At 43.0% G+C, this 24545-nt stretch overlaps 1 protein-coding gene across 1 annotated transcript in view; it reads left to right on the top strand.

Moving 5' to 3' along the window:
- The window catches only part of SCN11A (sodium voltage-gated channel alpha subunit 11), a 71363-nt gene that overhangs the window by 3427 nt on the left and 43391 nt on the right, over window positions 1–24545 (top strand). The window contains exons 2-11 of the mRNA XM_082637464.1: window positions 376–539; window positions 1523–1615; window positions 4727–4855; window positions 6291–6394; window positions 10124–10291; window positions 11079–11142; window positions 18684–18825; window positions 19465–19662; window positions 20596–20769; window positions 23633–23762. Coding sequence (XP_082493590.1) covers window positions 376–539; window positions 1523–1615; window positions 4727–4855; window positions 6291–6394; window positions 10124–10291; window positions 11079–11142; window positions 18684–18825; window positions 19465–19662; window positions 20596–20769; window positions 23633–23762 — 1366 coding nt within the window. The remainder of the gene's footprint in view (window positions 1–375; window positions 540–1522; window positions 1616–4726; window positions 4856–6290; window positions 6395–10123; window positions 10292–11078; window positions 11143–18683; window positions 18826–19464; window positions 19663–20595; window positions 20770–23632; window positions 23763–24545) is intronic.

The raw sequence follows: 24545 nt of genomic DNA, 5'->3' as shown, positions 1-24545 counted from the left end.
CACCCCTTTTTTCTTTATTTGCAGGGCCCATGCGCTTCATTTCTGGGGCTTCGAGAGTATTTCACTGGTTGAACAGTCCACAGCTCAACAGTTATTTTGGGAGTGAGGGATGACTTTCAATAGATCAGAGTCTTGGGACTCTGAGTGAGACCCAAGCCACATGGGGAGATCTCTTGGTTTCCAGAGTGACAGTGTAGGCTGGTCAGAAAGTACCTCTGGCTTCAGAAGACAGGTCTCCAATCAGAAGCTACAGTCATCATAATAAGACAAGCCATACCTCAACCTGTGGGTCCACCGAATTTTCTCTGAATGAACTCATGATAAATATTGTTTGGTCACTGCATGTAATTCCTGTTGTGTTTGTTTATTTTGCAGACATTTATGGTGTTGAACAAAAAGAGAACAATCTACCGCTTCAGTGCCAAACGTGCCTTGTTCATTTTTGGGCCTTTCAATTCAATCAGAAGTTTAGCCATTAGAATTTCAGTCCATTCATATCCTTTTGTTGTTTCTTTTACCAAGTCCAGGTCATGTGAAGTGTGCAGAAGCCCTAGGGGTTCACATGTTTGTTGAGTGGAAATAGCTCATTCTTTTAACAAATACTGGGTGAGTGGCCCTGCTGTATGGCAGGGCTGTTTTGGGACTGGCACCTGTCTGGGATCCTGTGGCCTCAGAGGAGACAGGTCAAAAGGCAGGCAATTTCTTAGTGAGATGGGAAGTCTGGAAGTGGGAGTGTGGAGAGGCTCTGTTGTGCTTTGGAGGCATCAAGAATGGCCTCCTGAAGAAAGGAACATCTAAGTTGAGACCCAAATAAAGGGTAAACTGGCAACCTGTGCACTGTGTTTAGCTGATAAATGAGTTGTGCTAGAACTACAGTGTTTAAAGCTTTTTTTAGAAACACTTTCTAGTGTTAAAAGTCCAGACTTTCAGGGGGTGAGGAGACACCAGGCAGTTTTAGATGGGGGGAAGAGGGGTGTGAAAAAGACGTGGGTTGGTAGACGGAAGTACTCAGGAAAACGGGAAGGAATATCTATTTAAGGTGGGTTCCCTAGAAGCAGAGCCTGAGATGGGATTCTTATTTAAGTGATTTAGTGGGGGAGTGCTCTCTGGAAAAGGAAAAAGGGAAACAGCATGGAGCAAAAGGAGGAGCCAAGCAAGGACAAGGGCTCAGCTGAGCCCACATCAGGCATCAACCGGAGCCACGGGGATCTCCAGAGCATGAATCTATCACAGAGCTGCCCCGCCTGAAAGCCAGAGGCCGGGGTTTTGTAAATCTGTCGGTCAGACATGTGGAAGGGGAGTGTAGCCCTCCAGGGTGAGGAGGCTGCCATTCAGGCTGAGGACAGTTCTTTAAGGGAGGGGACAGCTGTGGGTTGTTCTCAGCCAATGCTCACAGTTAGAGGATAGATGCTCCTGCAGAAAAGGGGCCCTGCAGGGACCCCCACAGCCTCAACTACAATAACTAATGACACATGCCATCCTGCAGTGTAGCTGCCTTAACGGCCCTGGTCACATTGTTCAGCATGTTCATCATCTGCACCGTCATCATCAACTGCGTGTTCATGGCCATGACTCGTGGGAAGGACAGCATTAACGTAGATACTGAGAGTGCTGAGTAAGTGTTTGTCCTGCACGCATTTGTCCTACGTTTTTAAGCAAATAAACGTAAAAGAATTATGATTACCTCAGATTTTAGCTATGGAGAGAAGAAAACGTCACCCATAATCCCAGATCCCCAGCACAAATGCTGGCAGAGTCAGTTTCATTTTCGTATATGTACATTTACAATTGTCTTTAAAGGCCTTTTACACTTACATTTATAATAAACAGCACACATACTAATTTTATGTCTAGTTTTAAGTGGTCTTCTTTGTCCTTATGTAGGCTTAATAGGAGCTCATTTTGATGCCTATACAATATTTCATCAGGTGACTATACTATAATTTACTTAACTACTCTTGTATTTTACTACTATAAATAACATTGCAACAAGCATCTTTTGGTATAAAGCTACTTTAAAAAATCATTATTTTCTTAGAATAGAGTCTTAGAAATGGGTTTACTAGCTAGACAACCATGGTCCTGACTGGACACCCTAACTATGGTTGAACTGACAGTGACACACCCCAGAGGGCCTGATTTGCCTGGTGGGTTGAGGTCTCCCTATCATGGAGATCTCAAGCCCTGCTTCCTGCTGGTGGGCATGGCTGTACTCCACAGCAGATGTCATTTTGGTCCACATGTCCTACCACTGGAAGGCTTCTGCTGGAAAAGAGAGAATGGCAGGGTGGGAGGTGGAAGGCTAAATGGCTAGGCAGAAATAGCAGTCAGAGGTGGCTGTCTCATTTGCTTGAGATCTAGATGAAGACTTGCAGAATCCCACACATCTGCAATTACAGCATTTTTTCAAAATGCCTATAATTTTATAAATTATACTTGAGTTTAAAAGATGGCATTTCAGGGCAGACATTAATTAATCTTCTGTGTTTAATTGTCACCTAAAAGGTGAGCAGTTTAGAAAAAAGCTGAAACAGAAGTAGCTCTTGCCCAAGGCAGCCTCATGACCATTTCTGCTCTTGGACTTAGCTGCTTTGGGATTCTTCGAGTTCCCAAGACCTTAGTTCTTTAGCTTTGAGGGCTAACAATGGTTGGACATTCTACCAGAAAAGGTCCACTTTTTTTACTCTGAACCAGCAGAGTGTTTGAAATGACTGTTTCTGTCCCAGATGTGGGACCAGCATGTGTGTGTGTGTGTGTGTGTATGTGTGTGTGTGCACCAACCAAGCATATTTTTATTGGGATTATAACAAGAGAGCTAGAGTATTGTCTTTTGGAGGAAGAGGAAGGGGAAGAAGGGAAATAAATTAGAAGAGAGAACATGATGAAGAACTAAAGGAATAAAATGGAAATAGTTTTTTTTTAAATTGTGATAAAATACACATTACATCACATTTGCCATCTTAATCACTTTTAGGTGTACAGATCAGTGGTATTAAGTACATTCTCACAGACGTGCAACCATTGCCACTCTCCATCTCCATAACTCTTTTAATCTTGCAAAACTGAAGCTCTGTACTCATAAAACAATAACTCCCCATTCTGCCCTCCTCTCCAGTCCCCTGGAAACCACCATTATACTTTATGTCTCTGTGTATTTGATTACTCTAGATGCTTCCTGTAAGTGGAATCATACCATATTTGTCTTTTTAAACTAGTTTATTTCCCTTAGTATATGACCTCAAGGTTCATCCATGTTGTCACATGTGACAGGATTTCTTTCCTTTCCTAGGCTCAATAATATTCCATTGCATGTATATACCACATTTTATTAATCTATTCATCTGTCAATGGACATTTGGGTTGCTTCTACCTCTTGGCTATTGTGAATAGTGCTGCTGTGAACATGGGTGTGCAAATATCTCTTCAAGACTCTGCTTTCAGTTCTTTTGTATATGTACCCAGAAGTGGGATTGCGGGGTCATATGGTAATTCAATTTTTAATCTTTTGAAGAATCTCCATATTATTTTCCATGGTGGTTGCACCATTTTACAGTCCCACCACTAGTGCAGAAGGATTTTAATCTCACCACATCCTCACCGACACTTGTTATTTTCTGCTTTTTTTAAAAAGTAGCCAGCCTAATGAGTACGAGGTGATATCTCATTGTGGTTTTGATTTGCATTTCTCTGATGATTAGTGATATTGAACATCTTTTCATATGCTTGTTGGCAATTTGTATGTAATCTTTGGAAAAATGTCTATTCAAGTCATTTGGCCATTTTTAAGTGGATTATTTAATTTTTTGTTGTTGAGTTTATAGGAGTTCTTCATATATTCCAAATATTAACCTCATCAGATATATGATTTGCAGATATTTTCTTCTAGGAGCCTTATAGTTTCAGGTCTTTTTTAAATATTCACAATTTATTTATTTATTTATTTATTTATTCATTCATTCATTCATTCATGCATGCCTGCCTGCCTGCCTGCCTGCCTGCATTGGGTCTTCGTTGCTGTGCGCAGGCTTTCTCTAGTCGTGGCAAACGGGGGCTACTCTTCGTTGCGATGCACGGGCTTCTCATTGCAGTGGCTTCTCTTGTTGTTGAGCAGGGGCTCTAGGCGCGTGGGCTTCAGTAGTTGTGGCATGTGGGGTCAGTAGTTGTGGCTCGCTGGCTCTAGAGTGCAGGCTCAATAGTTGTGGCGCACGGGCTTAGCTGCTCTGTGGCATGTGGGATATTCCCAGACCAGGGCTCGAACTGGTGTCCCCTGCATTGGCAGGCTGATTCTTAACCACTGCACCACCAGGGAAGTCCCTAGTTTAAGGTCTTACATTTAGCTCTAATCCATTTTGAATTAGTTTTTTTACATGGTATAAGGTAAGGGTCCAGCTTCATTCTTTTGCATGTGGATATTGTGCTTTCCCAACACCATTTGTTGAAAAGACTGTCCATGTTGGCTGAAGCTTCTCTCAAGAATATGGCTGTGAAGCTAGGTGTTTAAAAGCAGCTTTACAGCTTTATCCATGGGCCTCTTTCTCAGAAATCCCAAATACCAGAACGTGCTTGAGGACCTTACCTTTCTGAACTCTGATTTGCTAACACAAGAATGTTAAATGTCACATTAAAATGGAATCAGACCTCATGAAGGTCATATCAGACAGATGGGCTCTCTGTTTTTCACATAGCTTATCATATTTCTTCTTGTTCTGAATGATTTGCTTTGTAGGTATGTCTTCACTGGGATTTATATATTTGAAGCATTAGTTAAAATATTGGCAAGAGGTTTTATTCTGGATGAGTTTTCTTTCCTTCGAGATCCGTGGAACTGGCTGGACTCCATTGTCATTGCAACAGCGTAAGAATGTTAAGATTTTTACCAAAGAGACTAGGGGTGGGAAAGAAGTCCCTTGGCTTCCAGCAGGGCCCTGTGTAGATCCACATGACTGGCTGAGTGCAGCCAAGTAAAGCCTAGAACTCTGAGTGCAGTGTTGGTTGACACTGAACTGCACCATGTAGCCAACTGACCAGAGGCCTTCACACACACAAATCCATTTCTGGCCGCACCGCAAGGCTTGTGGGATCTTAGTTCCCCAACCAGATATTGAACCCAGGCTCATGGCCATGAAAGCACCAAGTGCTAACCACTGGACTGCCAGGGAATTCCTCACAAATCCATTTCTAAGCCAACACTCATGATCTTACTTTTTCAGCCATTTATTCACCAAACACTGACCTGTTATGGGACCAGGCTCTGTGCCAGATATAGGGCTTGTGATAATGAAAAAAAATATATCATGCATGGTTCTCACCCTGTTGGAGCCCGCAGGTCAGAGGGGAAGTGAGGCATTTAATGACCATTATAACCTGCTACAGTGAGTGCTAGCATAGGAGCTGTGCATGATTCCAGCTGTCAGAGCATGGAGGAGGAATAAAGGGGCCTAGAACATCTTTGTCTACTGAACGGTCACAAAGAGTTTCTCTCATGTTTTCTCCTAGAAGTGTTACTGTTTTGGCTCTTATGTTTAATTAAGTTTGTGGTCCATTTTGAGTTAGTTATTGTATATGGCATGAGGTGAGAGTTGAAGTTCTTCCTGAAGGAGAGGGCATCAATTTGGCATCTGAATGATGAGATTCCAAATGCATGAGTCAGCAAAATAACAAGCAAGAGGAGCAATGGCCCATTGCCAGCACAATTATAGTAAACCCAACCTTATTTAATTTGTGCCAGCCATTGTCTTAAGCACTTTGCATATCTTTTTCTATTTAATATTCACGAAAGTCCTTTGAGGTAGTTACTATTAATTTCAGAGTTTTACATTTGAAGGTCAATGGTCAGGTGTTCCTGGTTATTGAGAGATGGTGTAGTATGTGGGCTCTGGAGCCAGACTGCCTCGGTTCCTCCTGGGCTTGGCCACCTGGTGAGACCTTAGGGAAGTGTACTGAGGCCTGGAACTTGGTAGCAAGTCAATAAATGTTTAAGTTGATTTCTGTAATCCATGGATGTAGCCACAACTGCAGTGACTATTTCAAGGAATCCTCATCTATGTCCAAGTGTAAAGATTAGCTGAGAGCAGCCTCCTGTGCAATCTGTGGTCCATAGGGTCCATAGCAATAGAGCACTAGTGGTATTGCCAGGTCCTGACATGAAGGTGGGATTGGAAGGGGAGGTTGCAGATTTCATTCTGGTGGACGCACACCTCAGGCTGTGCTTACTTGTGACCTTTGTGGAGATGTGCAGGGCAGACGCATGCCTGAACAAGCCTGGACTTTCCTTGTGCTTTGTCTTGTAGGTTTGTATCATATTCACCATATATCAAGGACAGCAGCATCAGTCTGTCATCCCTGCGTACCTTCCGAGTGTTCAGAGCTTTGAAAGCAATTTCAGTAATTTCAGGTAAGTCACTCTAACTTTCAACACTGGCTCTTAGCAGAAGAGAATAGTTAAAATTTCTCAATATGTCATGTAAACCACAAACTAACAAACTCTGCTTTATTCATTTATTTGATCATTCAACAAATATGTATTGAGCACCTAATATCCACTGTGCTAGCTGCTTGGGATATATCAATGAGCAAACAGACAAAGGTCCCTGCCCTCATGGAGTTTACATTCTAGATGGGGGGTTGGGAGACAGACTTAAGCAGTAACTATAATAAATAAGTAAATTATATAGCGTGCTGGAAAGTAACATATGCCATGGAAAAATAAAATGGAAAAGTAGGCGATGTGGTGGCTCTTGGAAGTCACAGGGGTTCAGGGAAGCAGGTTGAAATTTTTAGTAGGGTGGTCAGGATAGGTGTCATTGAGAAGGTGAGATGTGAGTAGATTTGAAGGTGGTGAGGGAGTTTCACAAGCAGATTTATGGGAAAGAGTGTTCTGAGCATAGGAAGCAGCCAGTCTACAGACCGAGGACTATAAAATATGTGGGTGGGGCTGGAGCAGACAGAATGAGGGGCCAGGTGGTGGAGGAGGGACCACAGAGGTGAAGGGGAAGCACCTAAGTACCGGGAAGACTTGGGCTTTGCTCTGAGAGAAATGGGAGCCATGCAGGGGCTTTGAGCAGAGGAGTCATGACCTGACCCAGGCTTTAAAAGGATTATTCTGGCGGTTGTGTGGGGAACAGAATGTGCGGGAGCGAAGGTAGAAGCAGGAAGACCAGATAGGAGGCATGTTGGTCACCATGGAAATGTGCTGCTCAGATCTCCTGCTGCAGGGAGTGCAGTTGGCTAATGGTCCCAGCTGCCCCCTCTCTGGATTCACCACTGCATTCATGTTCATGCCAAGATCACGCTTTCCCTGCATGTGGGGGCCGCTAGTGCAGGCCCACCCCTGAAGGGTATGGGACTCCTCTATGCGGGACTTTGGCTCAGCGGCTCCTCAGCAACCAGGGTGAGAGTGTCTCACAGCAGCACTGCAGTCTGAGGCACTTCCTGTCTATCCTGCTTCCTTCCTGATCTCCTTTCCCAGGTGTCAGCCCTGTGTCACAGTCTGAGGCTCTCTCTGTCCCTCCACTCCCTCCCTCCAGATTATTCCTCACAGGCATTTCCCCAAGAAATCTCTTGCAATCTGGTCTCAAAGTGTCTGCTTCTCAGAGGGCCCAAACTGACACAGGGGGCCACTGCCGTAATCCAAGCAAGAGGTGGTGGTGCTCTCAGATCAGGCAGTGGAAGAAGAGTTGGTAAATGGTGGTCAGATTCTGTATAAATTTGAAGGTGGAAACAAGATGACTTCCTGACAGGTTGATTGTATACATGATATGAGCAAAAAAAGAGTAAAGGATGAGTCAAGGTTTTTTGTCTGAGTGACTGGAAAGATGGAATCATCACTGAATGAGAAAAGGAAGGCTGTGAGAGAAGCAGGCCTTGGGGGTCAGATAAGGAATCAGCTTTGCATGTGTTCTGTTTGAGGTGGCTGTGAGACATCCAAGTCAAAGTACCAAGTAGGCAATTAGATATATGAGGCTGGAGTTCCAGGGCTTCAGATATCATTTTGGAGATTATGAGCCTGTAGATGATATTTAGAGCCATGGAATCTGATGAGATTACCAAGAAAATGAGCATAGATGGAAAGTAGAAGAGGACAAAGGACTGAGTCCCAGGCACTGAGACCTTAAAGGGGAGGGGAGAGAGGAGAAAACAGCAAAGGAGATGAGCAAGAGCCACCAGTAAAGGAGGAAAGAGAGCAAAAGTGGTCTCTTGGAAGCCAGGCAAGGAAGGAGCTCTGTGGATCAGGATGAAGCCAAGGACGGGGTTGTAAATATGAATTCCAGTTTATCAGAAATGAGGTTATTATGGCACAGTCTTCTCCTTCCCCTTTCCTCCTTTCCTTTACAAAATAAAACTTTATTAAAAAATATTCTCCCTCTGGACTCCTTCCTTCCCCCCTTCTTCTTCCCTTCTTCTTCTAGTCTCTTCTATCAAAACTTCAGGCAATTTGGATCTTTTTCATACAGAGGCAGTGGGGTTATTTTTGGAAACTCCAGAAGAACAACTGCATAGTGATAAAGCAACTGGCAGTCAGAGGACACTTTATGTAGAACATGTCACTCTTTCTCTTCCTCTTTTGCAAGGTGGACCTTCGTTTCCCAGGTAGATTTAGGGGCTTTCTGCCTGAGCTGAGTCCCTCATATTTCGCGTGGGTAAAATATACATTCAGGGAGATACTTAGCAGCTTTCATGTTCCCTTCCTCATCTCTAAGCAGGTGAACGTACTCTCCATTTTGACTCATGAAACACATGAGATCCCTGGATGCTTTTTGGAAGGAAGAGTATGAGATACAATCTTTTATGGGACTATGTAAAAATAATTCAGGAATCATAGCTATCTTTCATCCAAATCATCTTGCTTTGGAGAAGACTCGAGCCTCTTGTTACAGATGAAAAATCAGGCGTAGATGAGGTTACAGTATTTTTGTGTTTGGTGCCCCTGACCATGCAGGGGAAGCGTGATCTTGGCATGAACATAAGAGCACTGGTGAATCCAGTGGATGTCCCAGCTTGGCCTGAAGTCTCCTCCTCATGTGGCATCACCCTTGGTGGAAGGTCATCTGCTGTGGGCTTGGCCTCCCGTCAGATGCTGCTTTGTGTTCTCAAGTCTACCATTCATGGTTTATGCTGATCAACTGAAACTTTGTCACTTAGTGTCATCCCACACATTACCAATGCCATCTGCTGGTTTATCTCTCCAGTTGTGTTGAGAGCAGAGCCTGTGACTCAGTGTTGTGCTGGGACTGACTTGTTCCGACTCCTCAGCAGACTGTGCACATCTTTTCCCAGCTCTGCATCCAGGGACGTCATGTTGGTAGCTTGAAAGCAGCTGGGGGAGAGGGGTGTGTGGAGGGAGAAGAGGGATTTACACTCCGGAATTCAGCAAACAAGGACATCTGTAAATGCTGCAAATGAAGACTTTCTCTGTCTCCTCCCCTCCCTACAAGAGCTGATTTTAAACATTTACCAACAGACTACAAGACTATGTCCTTTTTATTTTGTAACTTTGGCAGCCTGACAGTGTACCATGGACATAGTAGGTGCTTGGTAAATATATTTCTTGAATGAATTTTTAAAAATCCTTATTATAAGTAGTAATCTGAGTTTCTTTTCCTAAGACATCCTTATTATTTGGGTCCAGACAAAGCTCCTTCTTCCAGCTCCCTGACCCCCCAATTTAGCTATATCTCATGGCACCTCGTGTACCTTATAGTAGGTAGTAGCTACCAAATGTTAAATACAGCTCCGTTCCTTCTCTCAGGAGGCCTCACTTTGGCCTTAATGCTGCCTGTGACCCCCAGCCGTGGAGGTGCCTGCACAACTGTCATCAAGTTATGTCTTGTGTCTCTGTGGCATGTTTCTGCTCAAAGTCTTCTCACTTGCCCTTCAGAGCAACCCTGTGGCATCTGTAGAGCAGGATAAAGAGGCCGAGTCCTAGACTAGTGGACCACTCTGATGACCCATAGCTTCTAAGGCACAGAGTTATGGCCTCAGAATCCTAGGTCAGGCCAGTTTCTGATACCAGCATGCAATCAGACAACTTTCGAGGCCTTGTTGCTCCCTCTCTGTTCCTTGCCTGTGTCTGGTGTGTGTGTGTGAGTGGGGGGCTTCTCCCCACATCTGTCCTCTTCCCCAGGTCTGAAGGTCATTGTTGGGGCCTTGCTGCGCTCTGTGAAGAGGCTTGTCGACGTGATGATCCTGACTCTCTTTTGCCTCAGCATCTTCGCCCTGGTAGGTCAGCAGCTCTTCATGGGAAATCTGAACCAGAAATGTGTGAGGAAAGACTGTGACTCTGACTATAAAGGTAAACACCCCACCTTTCACTCCTTGGTTTGTGCATGGTTAACTTTTATTTATCCCCACTCATATGTCTACTGATCTGCATTACAGGGTGTCTTAGGATCAAGAGATGACTAGTCCCTCTAGGGTTCTCAAGTGGGCAGATGCATTTCTTAGAGAACTGCCTCATTCTTTGGGTTTCCATGAAGAAGGAAAATCCTGAAGCCACATCTATAGGCGTGGTGTCATCCTCCATCTCTGCCCACTTCCTTGTCATGTTTTGCAGAAGTCTTCAGAGTGCCTGGCTTTGGCCAAAGGGGACCAGCAACTTCCCACAATGCTTGCCCCCACCCAAGTATTTTCTTCAATGATATTGCTCCTCTTATGTTGCACCCTCTCCACTCTGAGGTCAACCCTATATCAATTTCATGTGTCCTGAATTTTATGTGGCCACACTTTCTCCATGACTGTCTTGGTTTATGAGCTTCTCATGGGCTGACCCTGTTTCCAGCTTCTCCTAGGGGTGGTCTCTGGTTCAGTTCTATGTACTGAGAGGCAAAGTGGTGGTGGTGTTACTGCTTCCTCCTCTTATTTCTCCTTCCTTCTCCTTTTCCCTCTTTTTCTCTTGCATCTTCCTGAGGGCTTAGGTTCTAGTTCCTCTCTGGATCATTTCATCGAGATCACTTTGATCACTTTGATCATTTTGGAGGATTCTGAACCATCTGTTTCGAACATAATCTGGCATATTTGCTATTCTTTTTCCTTTCGATGTTGTTTTTTCAAATCTGAATTTATAATTATTTCCTTCTCAGACTATTGCTTTGAAAAGAAAGAGTCCACTGAACTCAGAATATGTGGCACATGGATGGAGAGCAGGTAAGATGTTTATACTCTTCATTCTATCTTTTTGAAGTGACATGGCAGACAGTCTTTATCTAATGACTTGTCGAAGCAGTGGTGGTAGTTCTCAAACACTACTATTTCATGTGTCTAAGAAAGTTTATTTTATTTTATTTGGGTTTTTTAGCATATTTATTTATTTGGTTGTGCTGGGTCTTAGTTGCAGCAGGCGGGCTCCTTAGTTGTGGCTCTCCAACTCGTTAGTTGCAGCACGTGGGCTCCTTAGTTGTGGCATGCAAAATCTTAGTTGCGGCATGCATGTGGGATTGGTTCCCCGACCAGAGAATGAACCCGAGGCCCCTGCACTGGGAGCGCAGAGTCTTATCCACTGCGCCACCAGGGAAGTCCCTCTAAGCAGGTTTAGATGTGCATTACTAAACTAAAAATTATTTCCAAGTGTTTAGAGCAGTTCTCTCTCCCAAATTATATTGAATTTGTATCTGATGAGAAACCTACTGAAAACATAGGGATATTTTGACACTATGGAGCGGATATTCAAGGCTATCAAAGGTAAGAAAGGATGTTGTGACTGAAAGCCCCATCTAGACCTATTTCCTGTTCAATGACATGGCCCTGATGGAAGACATCTCAGCACACGTCTTCTGTTTGTTGATCTGTGGCCCCCACTGCCTCTAATTGCACACACTGTTGTATGTGTGTTCATACACAGTCACTTCAACAGCTAGTAGCCCTCTGACCCTTTGGGGATACTGTTCCTTCTTCCAGGATATTAGTACTCTCTGTGGTGAGAGATTCATTCAGTGAAGGTTTATTGAGTGTATTTCAAATTAAGATAATATGCTAGGCACTTTGATGAAATAGACTACATTCATCTCTCAATAACAAACAGGTATCAAGGGCCAACAGTGTGCCAAGCTCTGTGTTAGGCCCTAGGAATCCAAGTACAAACAAAGGAGTGCTGCCCTTTTGAAACTGACATCTTTCAGGCAACAGAGATGTACAGTAAATTCTTGAAAGTGTGATGAATGTTATAAGAGAGATCTGTAGATACTGAGAGAGATAACAGAGACGTAACTCTGCCTGTAAAATTAAGGAAGTCTTCTTGTGGTGGTCACAGGTACTGATTAGGTCAAACTCACAGACTTATTAGGTTTTAATACAAGGTTTATTGAGCTCTCTAGAATGATCCTCGGCAGGACATACTGCACCTACAGTGTTTTCATGCAATGAGGAGCTCAACAGCTGTCACAACAGTGCTTCTTTGATCCATCATCCATGCAGGGCAGGTATGGTTACTATAAGCAAAATCCAAGGTGGGGTGGGCCATCTAAACATACAGATGCAGAAGCCTTGGTTTCCAACTGTGTGCCAGTCACAACTCTCTCAGTCTAGGTATAGTCTCAAAGCTCAGGAGTTTTACAGTAAGCGAACTCCTAGTACATGACCTTTGACACTGATCATAACGTGGTAGTTTCCAAGGAGATGGCAGATCTGAGGTCACCTGCCCAGACAGGCCTCTGTTCAGGGTCCAGGCCTGGTTTTCAGCCTTTACTCACTGCCTCCTCTGAGGACTGACCGAGTGGTGACTACAACATGGATATGAAGTATGAGTGGGAAGTTCTGGTGGATGAGAAGATAGAGCAAACGATTCCTGACGGTACAAATAGCAAGGATGAAAGCCTCAGGACATGAGGACGTGCGGGGATAGTAAGAAGCCCAGCAGCTTGTTAGGCAGAGGGGCAGGAGACAGGAGCCAACCATGCAGGACCTGGTAGCCCATCACTGCTGAGGATTTTGACCTCAATCACAAAGGAAACAAGATCTGATCAGATTACATACTTTTAAAACTCACTTATGTCTGCTACATGGAGAATGGATGGATAGAGTAGACGAAGCAGTCACTTAGGAGGCTATGTTAATACAGATGAGAGTCATGAAGCTCTTCAGCGGAGATGAAGAGAAATGGATGGATGAATCCCAAAGACATTTAGGAGACAGAACAAGACTTGTGGAGGGGTGTTGGCATGTATATGTGTGTGCAAATGCATGTGTAGGATAGTGGTGAGAAGTGCAAGGGGGAGAATAGAAAAAATCAATATAGAACTAAAAGATAAAGCAATGAAAGAGACAGAAAATATGAGAATAAATATCAATCTAGAAGTTTCAGCTTTTGACTAAGTAGGAATTCCAGAAATAGAGCACAGAAAAAGCAAAAAGGAGGAAATTAGCAAAGATAATACAGAGAATTTCCCTGGGATTAAAGATGCAAATACCTCAGTGGCCCATAAAGTAGCCAACACAATGAATGAAAAAGGACCATGTCAGGTGCATTTCCATGGCATTTCAGAACCTTTGGGGAAAAAGATCTGAAAACCAAAGAGAAAAAGGTTACCCACAAAGGAACAGTATCAGAATCCTCAACAACAACATAGGGATAATAGCTGAGCAGTGATTTTATGTTTCTGAAGAAAAACTATTTTCAACCCCAAATTCTATTTCTGGTCAAACTGTAACTCCATTGTGAAGGCAGAGTGAAGATATACCCATATGTGCAAAGATCACCCAGTCTTCCTAAAAAGCTACTTGAGGTTTGGTCCAGAAAAATGAGGGAGTAAAACTTAGAAAGAGCAACACAAAAGAGCCAAGAAAAAATGTATCTGACCCAGGAGACCCAATGACACAGGCCATGATATTTTCCATGGAGAGTGATATAAGTAGTGGTGAAGTAGGGTGGGATGTTGGAAAACCCTTATCTACCACAGCAGAAAGCTAGTCAACAAAGACTAAAACTGATAAATCAAATATCAGTATAAGCATTTAAAAAAATTATAGTATAGTTGAATTTCAATATCATATTAGTTTCAGGTATACAATATGGTGATTCAGTATTTTCATAAATTATACTCTGAAGTTATTGTAAAATATTGGCTATATTCCTGTGCTGTGTAATACATCCTTGTAGCCTATTTATTTTATACATAGTAGTTTGTATCTCTTAATCCCCACCTCTAGTTTGCCCCTCCCCCCTTCCCTACTGGAAACCACTAGTTTATTCTCTATATATTTAATTCTGTTTCTGTTTTATTATATTCATTTGTTTCATTTTTTAGATTCCATGCATAAGTGATAACATTCAGTATATGTCTTTCTCTGTTTGACTTATTTCACTAAGCATAACACCCTCCAGGTCCATCCACATTGTTGCAAATGGCAAAATTTCACTCTTTTTTATGGCTGAGTAATATTCCATTGTATGTATATACACCGCATCTTTTCTATTTTTTATGTAGGAGTATAGTTGATTCACAATGTTATGTTAGTTTCAGGTGTAAAGCAAAGTGATTTAGTTATACATATTCATACATCTAATCTTTTTCAGATTCTTTTCCCATATAGGTTATTAAAGAGTATTGAGTATAGTTCCCCGTGCTCTACAGTAGGTCCTTGTTGAATACCTATTTATGTACGGTAGTGTGTATATGTTAATCCCAACCTCCTAATTTATCCCTCCCCCCCACCTTTTCCCCTTTGGTAGCCATAAGTTTGTTTTCTAAGTCTGTGAGTCTGTTTCTGTTTTGTAAATAAGTTCATTTGTATCATTTTTTTAGATTCCACATAAGTGATGTCATACGATATTTGTCTTTGTCTGTCTGACTTATTTCACTTAGTATATTAATGTCTATGTCCATCCATGATGCTGCAAATGACATCATTTCATTCTTTTTTATACCACATCTTTTTTACCCATTCATCTGTTGGTGGACACTTAGGTTACATCCATATCTTGGCTATTGTTAATAATGCTTCTATGAACATTAGGGTGCATGTATCTTTTTGAATTAGTGTTTTCATTTTCTTCAGCTATATACCCAGCAGTGGAATTGCTGGATCATATGGTAATTCTTTTTTTTTTTTTTTTTGTGGTACGCGGGCCTCTCACTGCTGTGGCCTCTCCTGTTGCGGAGCACAGGCTCTGGACGCGCAGGCTCAGTGGCCATGGCTCACAGGCCCAGCCTCTCCGCGGCACGTGGGATCCTCCCAGACCAGGGCACGAACCCACATCCCCTGCATCGGCAGGCGGACTCTCAACCACTGCGCCACCAGGGAAGCCCTGGTAATTCTATTTTTAATTTTTTGAGGAACCCCATATTGTTTCCCACAGTGGCTGCACTAATTTACATTCCCACCAGCAGTGTACGAGTCTTCCTTTTTCTCCACATTCCTGCCAACATTTGTTATTTGTAGACTTTTTGATCGTAGCCATTCTGACAGGTTTGAGGTAGTATCTCTGTGGTTTTGATTTGCATTTCTCTAACAGTTAGCAGTGTTCTGCATCTTTCCATGTGCCTGTTAGCCATCTGTATGTCTTCTTTGAAAAACGTCTATTCAGGTCTTCTGCCATTTTTTAATCAGGTTGTTTGTTTTTTTTGATAGAGTTGTGTGACCTGTTTATATATTTTGGATATTAACCCCTTATCGGTCATATCATTTGCAAATATTTTCACTTATCTAGTAGGTTGTCTTTTCATTTTGTCAGTGATTTCCTTTGCTGTGCAAAACTTTTTAAGATTAATTAGGTCTATTTGTTTATTTTTACTTTTGCTTCCTATGCCTTAGAAGAAAGATCAAAAAAATATCGCTATGATTTATGTCAAAGAGTGTTCTGCCTATGTTTTCTTCTAGGAGTTTTATGGTTTCCGGTCTTACATTTAGGTCTTTAATCTGTTTTGAGTTTATTTTTGTATATGGTTTGAGAAAATGTTTTAATTTCATTCTTTTCCATGTAGCTGTCCAGTTTTCCCACCACATTTATTGAAGAGACTGTCCTTTTCCCATTGTATATTCTTGCCTCCTTTATTGTAGATTAATTGACCATAAGTACACGAGTTTATTTCTGAGCTCTATATTCTATTCCATTGATCTGTGTCTATTTTTGTGCCAATACCATGCTGTTTTGGTTACTGTAGCTTTGTAGTGTAGTCCGAAGTCAGGAAGCATGATATTCCCAGCTTTGTTCTTTTTTCTCAACATTGCTTTTGCTCTTCAGGGTCTTTTGTGGTTCCATATAAATTTTAGGGTTATTTGTTCTAGTTCTATGAAAAATGTTATGGTTATTTTGATAGGGATTGCATTAAATCTGCAGATTGCTTTGCGGTAGGATGGACATTTTAACAACATTAATTCTTCCAGTCCATGAACACGGTATATCTTTCCATTTCTTTGTATCATTTTCAGTTTCTTTCATCAGTGTTTTATAGTTTTCAGAGTATAGGTCTTTTACCTTCTTGGTTAAGTTTATTCCTAGGTATTTTATTCTTTTTAATGTTATTTTAAATGGGATTGTTTTCTTGCTTTCTCTTTCTGATAGTTTATTATTAGTATATAAAAAGCAACAGATTTCTGAATATTAATCTTGTATCCTGAAATTTTACTGAGTGCATTTATTAGCTCAAATAGTTTTTTTGATGGAGACTTTAGTTTTCTATCTATAGTATCATGTCATTTACAAATAGTGATAGTTTTACTTCTTCCCTTCCAGTTTGGATGCCTTTTTTTTTTTTCTTGGCTGATTGCTGTGGCTAGGACTTCCAATGCTATGTTAAATAGAATTGGTGAGAGTGGGCATCCACCTTATTCCTGAGATTAAGCAAGCGTGTGCATATGTTCTTCATGAGCAGAGTCTCAGTTTGTTACAGCCCTCTTGTAAGTCCCACTGGTTTCCTAACCAGCTAAGGGAACTTGTCTTCCTGGTGTTGGACCCCAGGGCTGGGGTGCCCAATATGTGATTCGAACCCCTCACTCCCCAGGGAGGATCTCTGAGCCCATGATATCCCTCTCTTCTGTGCCCCTGACTAGGAAGTCCCAACCTGATTGCTTCTCTTTCCTTCCTTTCTGACTCTGTGTGGATCTTTCTTTACAGTCTTGTGTCCAGTTTACCGCCAGTATCCAGTTTGTTTTCACTGAGAATTGCTCCACATGTAGATGTATATATATATATATTTTTTGCAGTAAGCAGGCCTCTCACTGTTGTGGCCTCTCCCGTTGTGGAGCACAGGCTCCAGACGCGCAGGCTCAGCGGCCATGGCTCACGGGCCTAGCCGCTCCGCGGCATGTGGGATCTTCCCGGACCGGGGCACGAACCCGTGTCCCCTGCATCGGCAGGCGGACTCTCAACCTCTGCGCCACCAGGGAAGCCCGTAGATGTATTTTCTTAATATAAATTTATTTATTTGTTTATTTCTGGCTGCATTGGGTCTTCGTTGCTGTGCGCGGGCTTTCTCTAGTTGTGGTGCATGGGCTTCTCATTTCAGTGGCTTCTCTTGTCGCGGAGCATGGGCTCTAGGCATGTGGGCTTCAGTAGTTGTAGCACTCAGGCTCAGTAGTTGTGGCTTGCGGGCTCTAGAGCGCAGGCTCAGTAGTTGTGGCACATGGGCTTAGTTGCTCCATGGCATGTGGGATCTTCCTGGACCAGGGTTCGAACCCGTGTCCCCTGCATTGGCAGGCTGATTCTTAACCACTGTGCTACCAGGGAAGTCCCATGTAGATGTATTTTTGGTGTATTCATTGGTAGAGGTGAGCTCAGCAGCCTCCTACTCCGCCACCTTGATCTTCTCCCAGTAAAAGCACTATATTTAGAGATAATAGACCTAAAAGAGCTAAAAGTTGTTGAATTTGAGGTGTATAAATGACAGATGAAGAATGATGGAATGGTTTTCATTACAAGCCTTTTAGTGCCATGTGACTTTTTTTAAACCACATGTATGTGTTACTTTGATAAAAATACTATGTTTATTACAAATTAAGAAAGTACATACTCATAGTATATTCGATAGATGCACTCAGTGATGTGTTTTTGGTGATGTGGACAAAGACCTATATGCAAGATATCTACTGTTTTTAAAGTAAAACCTAAATGTTTGTAAGAATAGAGGACTGATAACAATTGATACCTAAATATTTAGCATTAGCAAAGCACTTATATAAATCCCAGAACTGTAGGGCATGAAAAGAAATGAGATATTTCCTTGTATGCTGGTGGAAAAGACCCCCAATCAATACCATACCATGAAAAAAGCAAAGTGCAAGAGAGTGTTCAAAGAATGCTCCCATTCATATATTATAGAAAATGTATATTGATAATATGTGCATTTATATTCATAGAGGACTTCTGGAAATTTACTAAAGTAACTGTTAAACTGTGCCTCTAGGAAGTGGGACTGAGTGGGGAGAGAGGGAGACATCATATTCATTGTATGTCCTTTTTTTACTGTAAAGTGTTCACTATGTCACTGCACTTAATTTTTCAATGAAAAACTGCCGATGTGAACTTCCTAATCAATCCATTTGAAAAGAGTCTATGAGTGCCCATGTTTAGATATAGAAAGGGAGGCTTGGAAGATGGAGGATGGCCAACTCTATAAATATTCTCTTCACCTAGGACTTTTGAGTGTGAGCCCATGGTTCTTGGAACAATCAGTGCCCTGGGCAGGGTGTCGAGGGGAGGTGGGCTGCAGGGTATGTAATTCTTTCTCTGTTCCTTTGTTTTCAATATCTAGGGCTTGTTCTGAACAATTTGAATGCAAACATACCAATAAAAATCCTGACTATAATTACACGAATTTTGACAACTTTGGCTGGTCTTTTCTTGCCGTGTTCCGGCTTATGACCCAAGATTCCTGGGAGAAGCTTTATCAACAGGTTATCTATTTATTCATTCTCTCTCTTTATTTCCCTCTCTCTCTCTCCCCCTTTCTTCCCTGCCCCTCTGTCTCCCTGCCTCCTCTCTCCCTTTCCATCACTTATCTATCTCTTCATCATTTATTTATAACCTACCATCTCTCCTTCACCTTTGTCATCTATTTCTTATCTTTAACAGTTGTACTGTTAAATTGTGTTTTAGAAATTCCATTAGAAACATCAAAAAAAAGACTATAAATGTGATATTTGGAAGAAGAGTACAAAAAGACTCCTCTTCCTAGAAATATCACCCCTCTCCAGATTCTCCACTGACTGAAGTTCCACCACTAGTGCTTCAGCTTTCATGCAGCATTGCTCTCTCTCTTGCCTTTTTAATTTAAAAAATGCAAATACCCTTGAGGAAGTCACAGTAAAGTCACTATGACTTCTGTGTGGATGTACAGATGGCATTTCCTTGCTGAGAGATAGGGCATCAGGAGCTCTAGGTGATGGGGGAGGCAGTAGATGATGCTGCAGGTAGCTGAGCTAACCAGGGCTGGGGAGAGACCAATTGCTACAGTGTATAATCTCCACTCGAGGTCAAGTCACCCCTCTGCAGAGGAAGGATTCAGACGCCAGCATGTGCTGTGTCCCTTGCAGACTTTGCGCACCTCAGGGCTCTACTCAGTCTTCTTCTTTGTGGTGGTCATCTTCCTGGGCTCTTTCTACTTGATTAACTTAACCCTGGCTGTTGTCACCATGGCTTACGAGGAACAGAACAAGAATGTGGCTGCTGAGACAGAAGCCAAGGAGAAGATGTTCCAGGAAGCCCAGCAGCTGTTAAAGGAGGAGAAGGAGGTAGGGGCACGTGGTGTCAGACAGTGGGGTCTGCTTGGGAGGACCCCAGAGGCTGTGGGGTCTGACACTCAAGGTTTCTGTATAAGGCCTAGTCTCAGTGCTTTCCCAACTGGTGCTTTTCTGAGAATTTTTAAGCCCCTTGCAGCTGGCTCTGCTACAGTCTCCCACTAAGATGTCCAGGCACAGGGCTCTTGAGGAAGGGAACCCTTGGTTTTGATGATCTTTGACCTTCTGAAAGCTGAGCCTTCAAAGATAGATCCCAAATGGCTGGCTAGAGGATAAAATGTATGTGTATGTAAATTAAGGCTCTGCTGCAGGCTTTCCTGTGGGAAGCTGGAGATGTTTGTGTCCAGGGACTTTGCTTGCGAGAGTCTGGGAAATCAATCATGGTGGCTGTAGAGATGACAGTCATGATCCTTTCTTATAATTCTTGTTATATTTACAGGCCATTCTTATTGTTTCCCTGGCATCTTTACATTTTTTTCAGCTCTAAGATTCTAAGATTTGATTCTAAGATTTCAGAGCAGGGCCATATTTTATGCTTTTTCTCATCCTCCACAGAGATCTGTCAGGAGGAAGCCCATCTTAAGTGCTTGATATCTGCAACGTTAAGTGCAAACATTTACTGAATGCTTAGCACATGCAGGGCACTGTGCTAAGAGTTAGTGACACAGAGATATCTAAGAGTCAACCCTGCCTTTGAGGGCTGCAATCTCGTGGACAAACAGGACATGTTCCCCACATAAACAATGACAAAGCTAGCATCTCACATAAACAATGACAAAGCTAGCATATTACAGTTGGGCAATGAGCAATCAAAATGGTCCAGTGCTACCAGAAGAGAGGAGAGAATGCTTACTGAGGTCGAAGTCATTTACAGTGTTCTGTGGGGAGTGTGATCTGTTCATTAATTGCTTTTTTTCACTTTTTAAGGCTCTGGTTGCCATGGGTATTGACAGAAGTTCACTTAATTCCCTTGAAGCATCATCTTTTTCCCCGAAGAAGAGAAGGCTATTTGGTAATAAGAAAAGAAAATCCTTCTTTTTGAGAAAGTCTGGGAAAGACCAGGTTCCAGGATTAGATTCTGATGAAGATTCTTCAAAAAAGGCAAGTTTGGGCCAAGGGATTGATGATACTTTAGCACTGTTCAGGGGGACAGGTCAAGTTGTCAATCTAATTGAAAGGACTCATTCATTCACTCAATCATTTATCCATTCATCCATTTGCACATACTTCCCTGCATCCATGTGTCTATTCAATTATCCATTTATTTACAGATGTCTATTTAAAATGTTGACAGTGTTTATTTGGCACTGGGGTAGGCACTGGGGATACGTGGGATATATAACACAGGCAAGTAATGATGAAGGCACACTGACAAGGAGGCAGTTACTGTTCAGTGTGATGACCGACATGATGATCACTGAGGGAGAGCAGAGCAGGAGCATCGCCTTAGGGGCAATGTTTGTTCCCCGCAAGGCAAACCCTGAGACATTAGAGTGCAAGTAGATTATTTGGGAAGTGATCTTAGGAAGCAGTAAGAGGGGAGGGGAGAAGTGATACATGGAAGAGAAGGTGGCCAATTAATGTGAATTATTAAGCCAGTTTAATCTCCCTGGAGTGAGGGCACTAGAGTATTTATACACCAGCTTTGGTCCATCATTGGTTCAAGACTTCTGGGGTCAGGAAACAATAATTTTTCTATGTGTTAGGGCAGAAGTGTTTGGGTTGCCAAAGGAAGCCTGAGGACATATGGATGGGGCCAACAATAGTGTCTGCTTCAGACAACCAACCCCAGACTTGGTGGGGGCTGGGAAAAGAGCAATGGATCAGAAAAGAGTTCCCAGAGGAAGCAGTGTGTAAGCTGAAAGGATGAATTAACCAGGTAAAAAGAAGAATGAAGCACTACACATAGAACAGCACACGCATAGGCCTGGAAGCAAAGGAGAGCAGAACATGACCCAGTAGAAAATGTGCAAGTGTGTGTGCGCGTGCGTGTGTGTGTGTGAGATGAGGTTGGGGGGGGGTGGCAAGAGGCTCTAGTGGTAAGATATGGACCATCATAAAAGGCCTTGAAGCCAAGCTAAGGAGTTCATTCTTTACACTGAGAGCAAGTGGTAAGCAGTATGGAAAGGTTTTAAGCAGAAGAGTGATATGACTAGATTTACATTGTGGAAATCCTGGATGCATTGAAGAGAGGGGATTGGAGGAGTGCGAGACTGGAGGCAACCAATTAAGAAATTGTTGCAGTGATCCAAGTAAGAGGTGACAATGGCTTAAACTATGGTTAGGGCAGTGAGGATGAAGAGAGATGAACAGGTTACAGTGATCTGCAGAGGAAAAGATTTGGCAATTGACTAGATGTAGAGGGTGGGGTTTATGGCTTGGGTAGCCGACTTGTTGGTGGGTAATCTACTGAGATGGGCAAAGAGCATGTTCTGGGGGTGAGGAAGATAGCAAGTTAAGTTTTGCATGTGCCAGTTTTGAGGTGCCTATGGGGCATTCAAGTCAGGCTATTGAGTAGGCAGCAGGATATGTAGAAAAGAAGCTATGGGAGGATGTACTGTAGAAAAAGAAAGCTTATTCTTTTTTTTTTTTTTTTTTTTTTTTTTTCTTTTTGCGGTATGCGGGCCTCTCACTGTTGTGGCCTCTCCCGTTGTGGAGCACAGGCTCCGGACGCGCAGGCCCAGCGGCCACGGCTCACGGGCCCAGCCGCTCCGCGGCATATGGGATCCTCCCAGACCGGGGCACGAACCCGTATCCCCTGCATCGGCAGGCGGACTCTCAACCACTGCGCCACCAGGGAGGCCCCAGAAAGCTTATTCTTATCATTTAAGGTGGGGGATGTTTGAACATGTTTTAATTCTGGAGAAGAGAAGTCAGAAGAGAGGAAGATGTTGGTGATACAGGCCAGGGAATAATGGCTAGAGCCTCTTTACTGAGGTAGGGGGAGGATGAAGCAGGCAGGAGGTGGGTGTGTGGGCCTGAGCCTGGGGTGGGGAAAGGGAGTTCAAGGGCCTTTGTAGAAGTAGATGCACGGACCTCACCCACTGCTCTGAACAGTTATCTGATGGAGTGACAGGTCAAGATCTCATGATTTAGAGGCTTCTTTGCCGTCAGATCACAGTATATTCAAGAGACTGCATATATTTTTTAATATTTTGCAAGTTTTTCCTCATTTCACAAAGCAATAGACAAAGACCCAGACACCTAACATAAAGTGTCTTTTCCCTTTTACTAGAATAGGAAATAGCTATAGAAAGACGACAGGCTCCCTTTAGAATAGCTTTTCAGAAAGGGATAGTTCCCTCTGGGGCCATGGTTGGTCAGAACTTTGGGGGAATAAGTAATTACGGATACCTGAGTTTTCTGGATAGCTGGAGGTTTATGTCCTTTAATCTCTAGATACTTTAGAGTTGTAGATAGGGTGAGAATCAATAAGCTCTTAGACATGGCCTGAGTGCTTGAAGTTTAGTATATGGATTTTGTGGTATTTATTTTGACTGTTCTTTTTAGTTACTGACTATTTCAAAATCTATTTAGGCAGCCACTTAAGGCACTTCACTATGTGGCCTCAATCCACCTTTCTAAATTTATACACCACTTCTGCCCCTCGCAAACATTGTTTCTAAATCGCACTTTTTATTGCTTTCATACCCTGAACCATTGCGCATTAGTTTTTGTAAAATATTTTTTGCTCTTTGTTGGCAATGAATAAAACACGGAGAAAGAAATGTTTCTGTAGGTACAACTCTAGACTCTAGAAATGGGCATACATAAGAAATATGAATGTTCAAACCATATTTCTCTTATCTATTAAATGTGAATTAAGAAAACTGCACCTTTGGCATGCTATGAAGTTGAAGTTAGTTGAGCATCTTCGCTGCATGTGGCATTGAAACAAAGTTTGTCAAGTTTTGAGGAGAGGTCGCCCCTTCCCTTAGACAGTCCACCATGCCTTCTCTTATAGCCACACCTACTTGAACAAACCAAACGACTGTCCCAGAATCTGTCAGTGGACCACTGTGATGAGCACAGAGACCCCTTCCAAAGGCAGAGAGCGCTGAGCGCTGTGAGCATCCTCACCATCACCATGCATGGTAAGTTCTGTTCCAAGACCAAGGGGGAGCCTAACTTCAAGGATGCCCTTCCCTTCTCCCTCTCTCCAGCCCCCCAGAAGCCCTCTGCAACCCACTGTACTTCCTGCAGAGTGACTCCCCATGCTTCTTTGGAGCATGTGAGCAAAATGGCTTGGAAGAAGCAGGCCTTCCTTTTGGGCCCACCCTGAGCTGCCACTTGGGTAGTGGTGGGACCAAGCGCACCAACAGGACTTCTCATTCAGGCCAGGCAGTCACAGGAAGTTTCAGTGACAATGATAGCCAGCCAAAGAAGAGAAGACATAGAAGTTTCCAGGAGGTTACAGTTGTCATTGAAGTTAGAATAGGAATCTGGCATGAATAATAGAAGAAGACTTGCGTATGCAGGCTGGAACCATCTGATGGACCTGATTAACAGGAGGCAACAGGGACCAAACTAAGGGGTTTGTGTTCAAGGGCAGGACTCAAGTCTCAGTAAGAACGGGATCAAATGGGTTCTTAGCACTTTTGAGCCTATTGCATCATCTCATGAGGCCTTGAAATTGTGTGGAAGTCAGGGTGCACCTGCTTTCTGGCCTGAATTCAACCAACTGATAGCATGCCTTTTGTTTCAGTGCTTATAGATGTCCCTGCCTGAATATCTCCCCTTCCCCTGAGCCCTGGTAGCTTCCTGTGCTCTGGTACAGCCGTCACCATAGTCTTCCTTGAGTGAACATAACTTGGGCTTGTGTCTGTCTCTCTCATGGGTTCATAGCCAGTCAGTGTTGACTTCCCCATCTGTATCTC

Source organism: Mesoplodon mirus (assembly GCF_964341445.2).
Source record: "Mesoplodon mirus genome assembly, chromosome: 12".
Taxonomy (NCBI): domain Eukaryota; kingdom Metazoa; phylum Chordata; class Mammalia; order Artiodactyla; family Ziphiidae; genus Mesoplodon; species Mesoplodon mirus.
The sequence above is the reverse complement of the archived record's forward strand: the minus strand, read 5'-3'. Positions and strand labels throughout refer to the sequence as shown.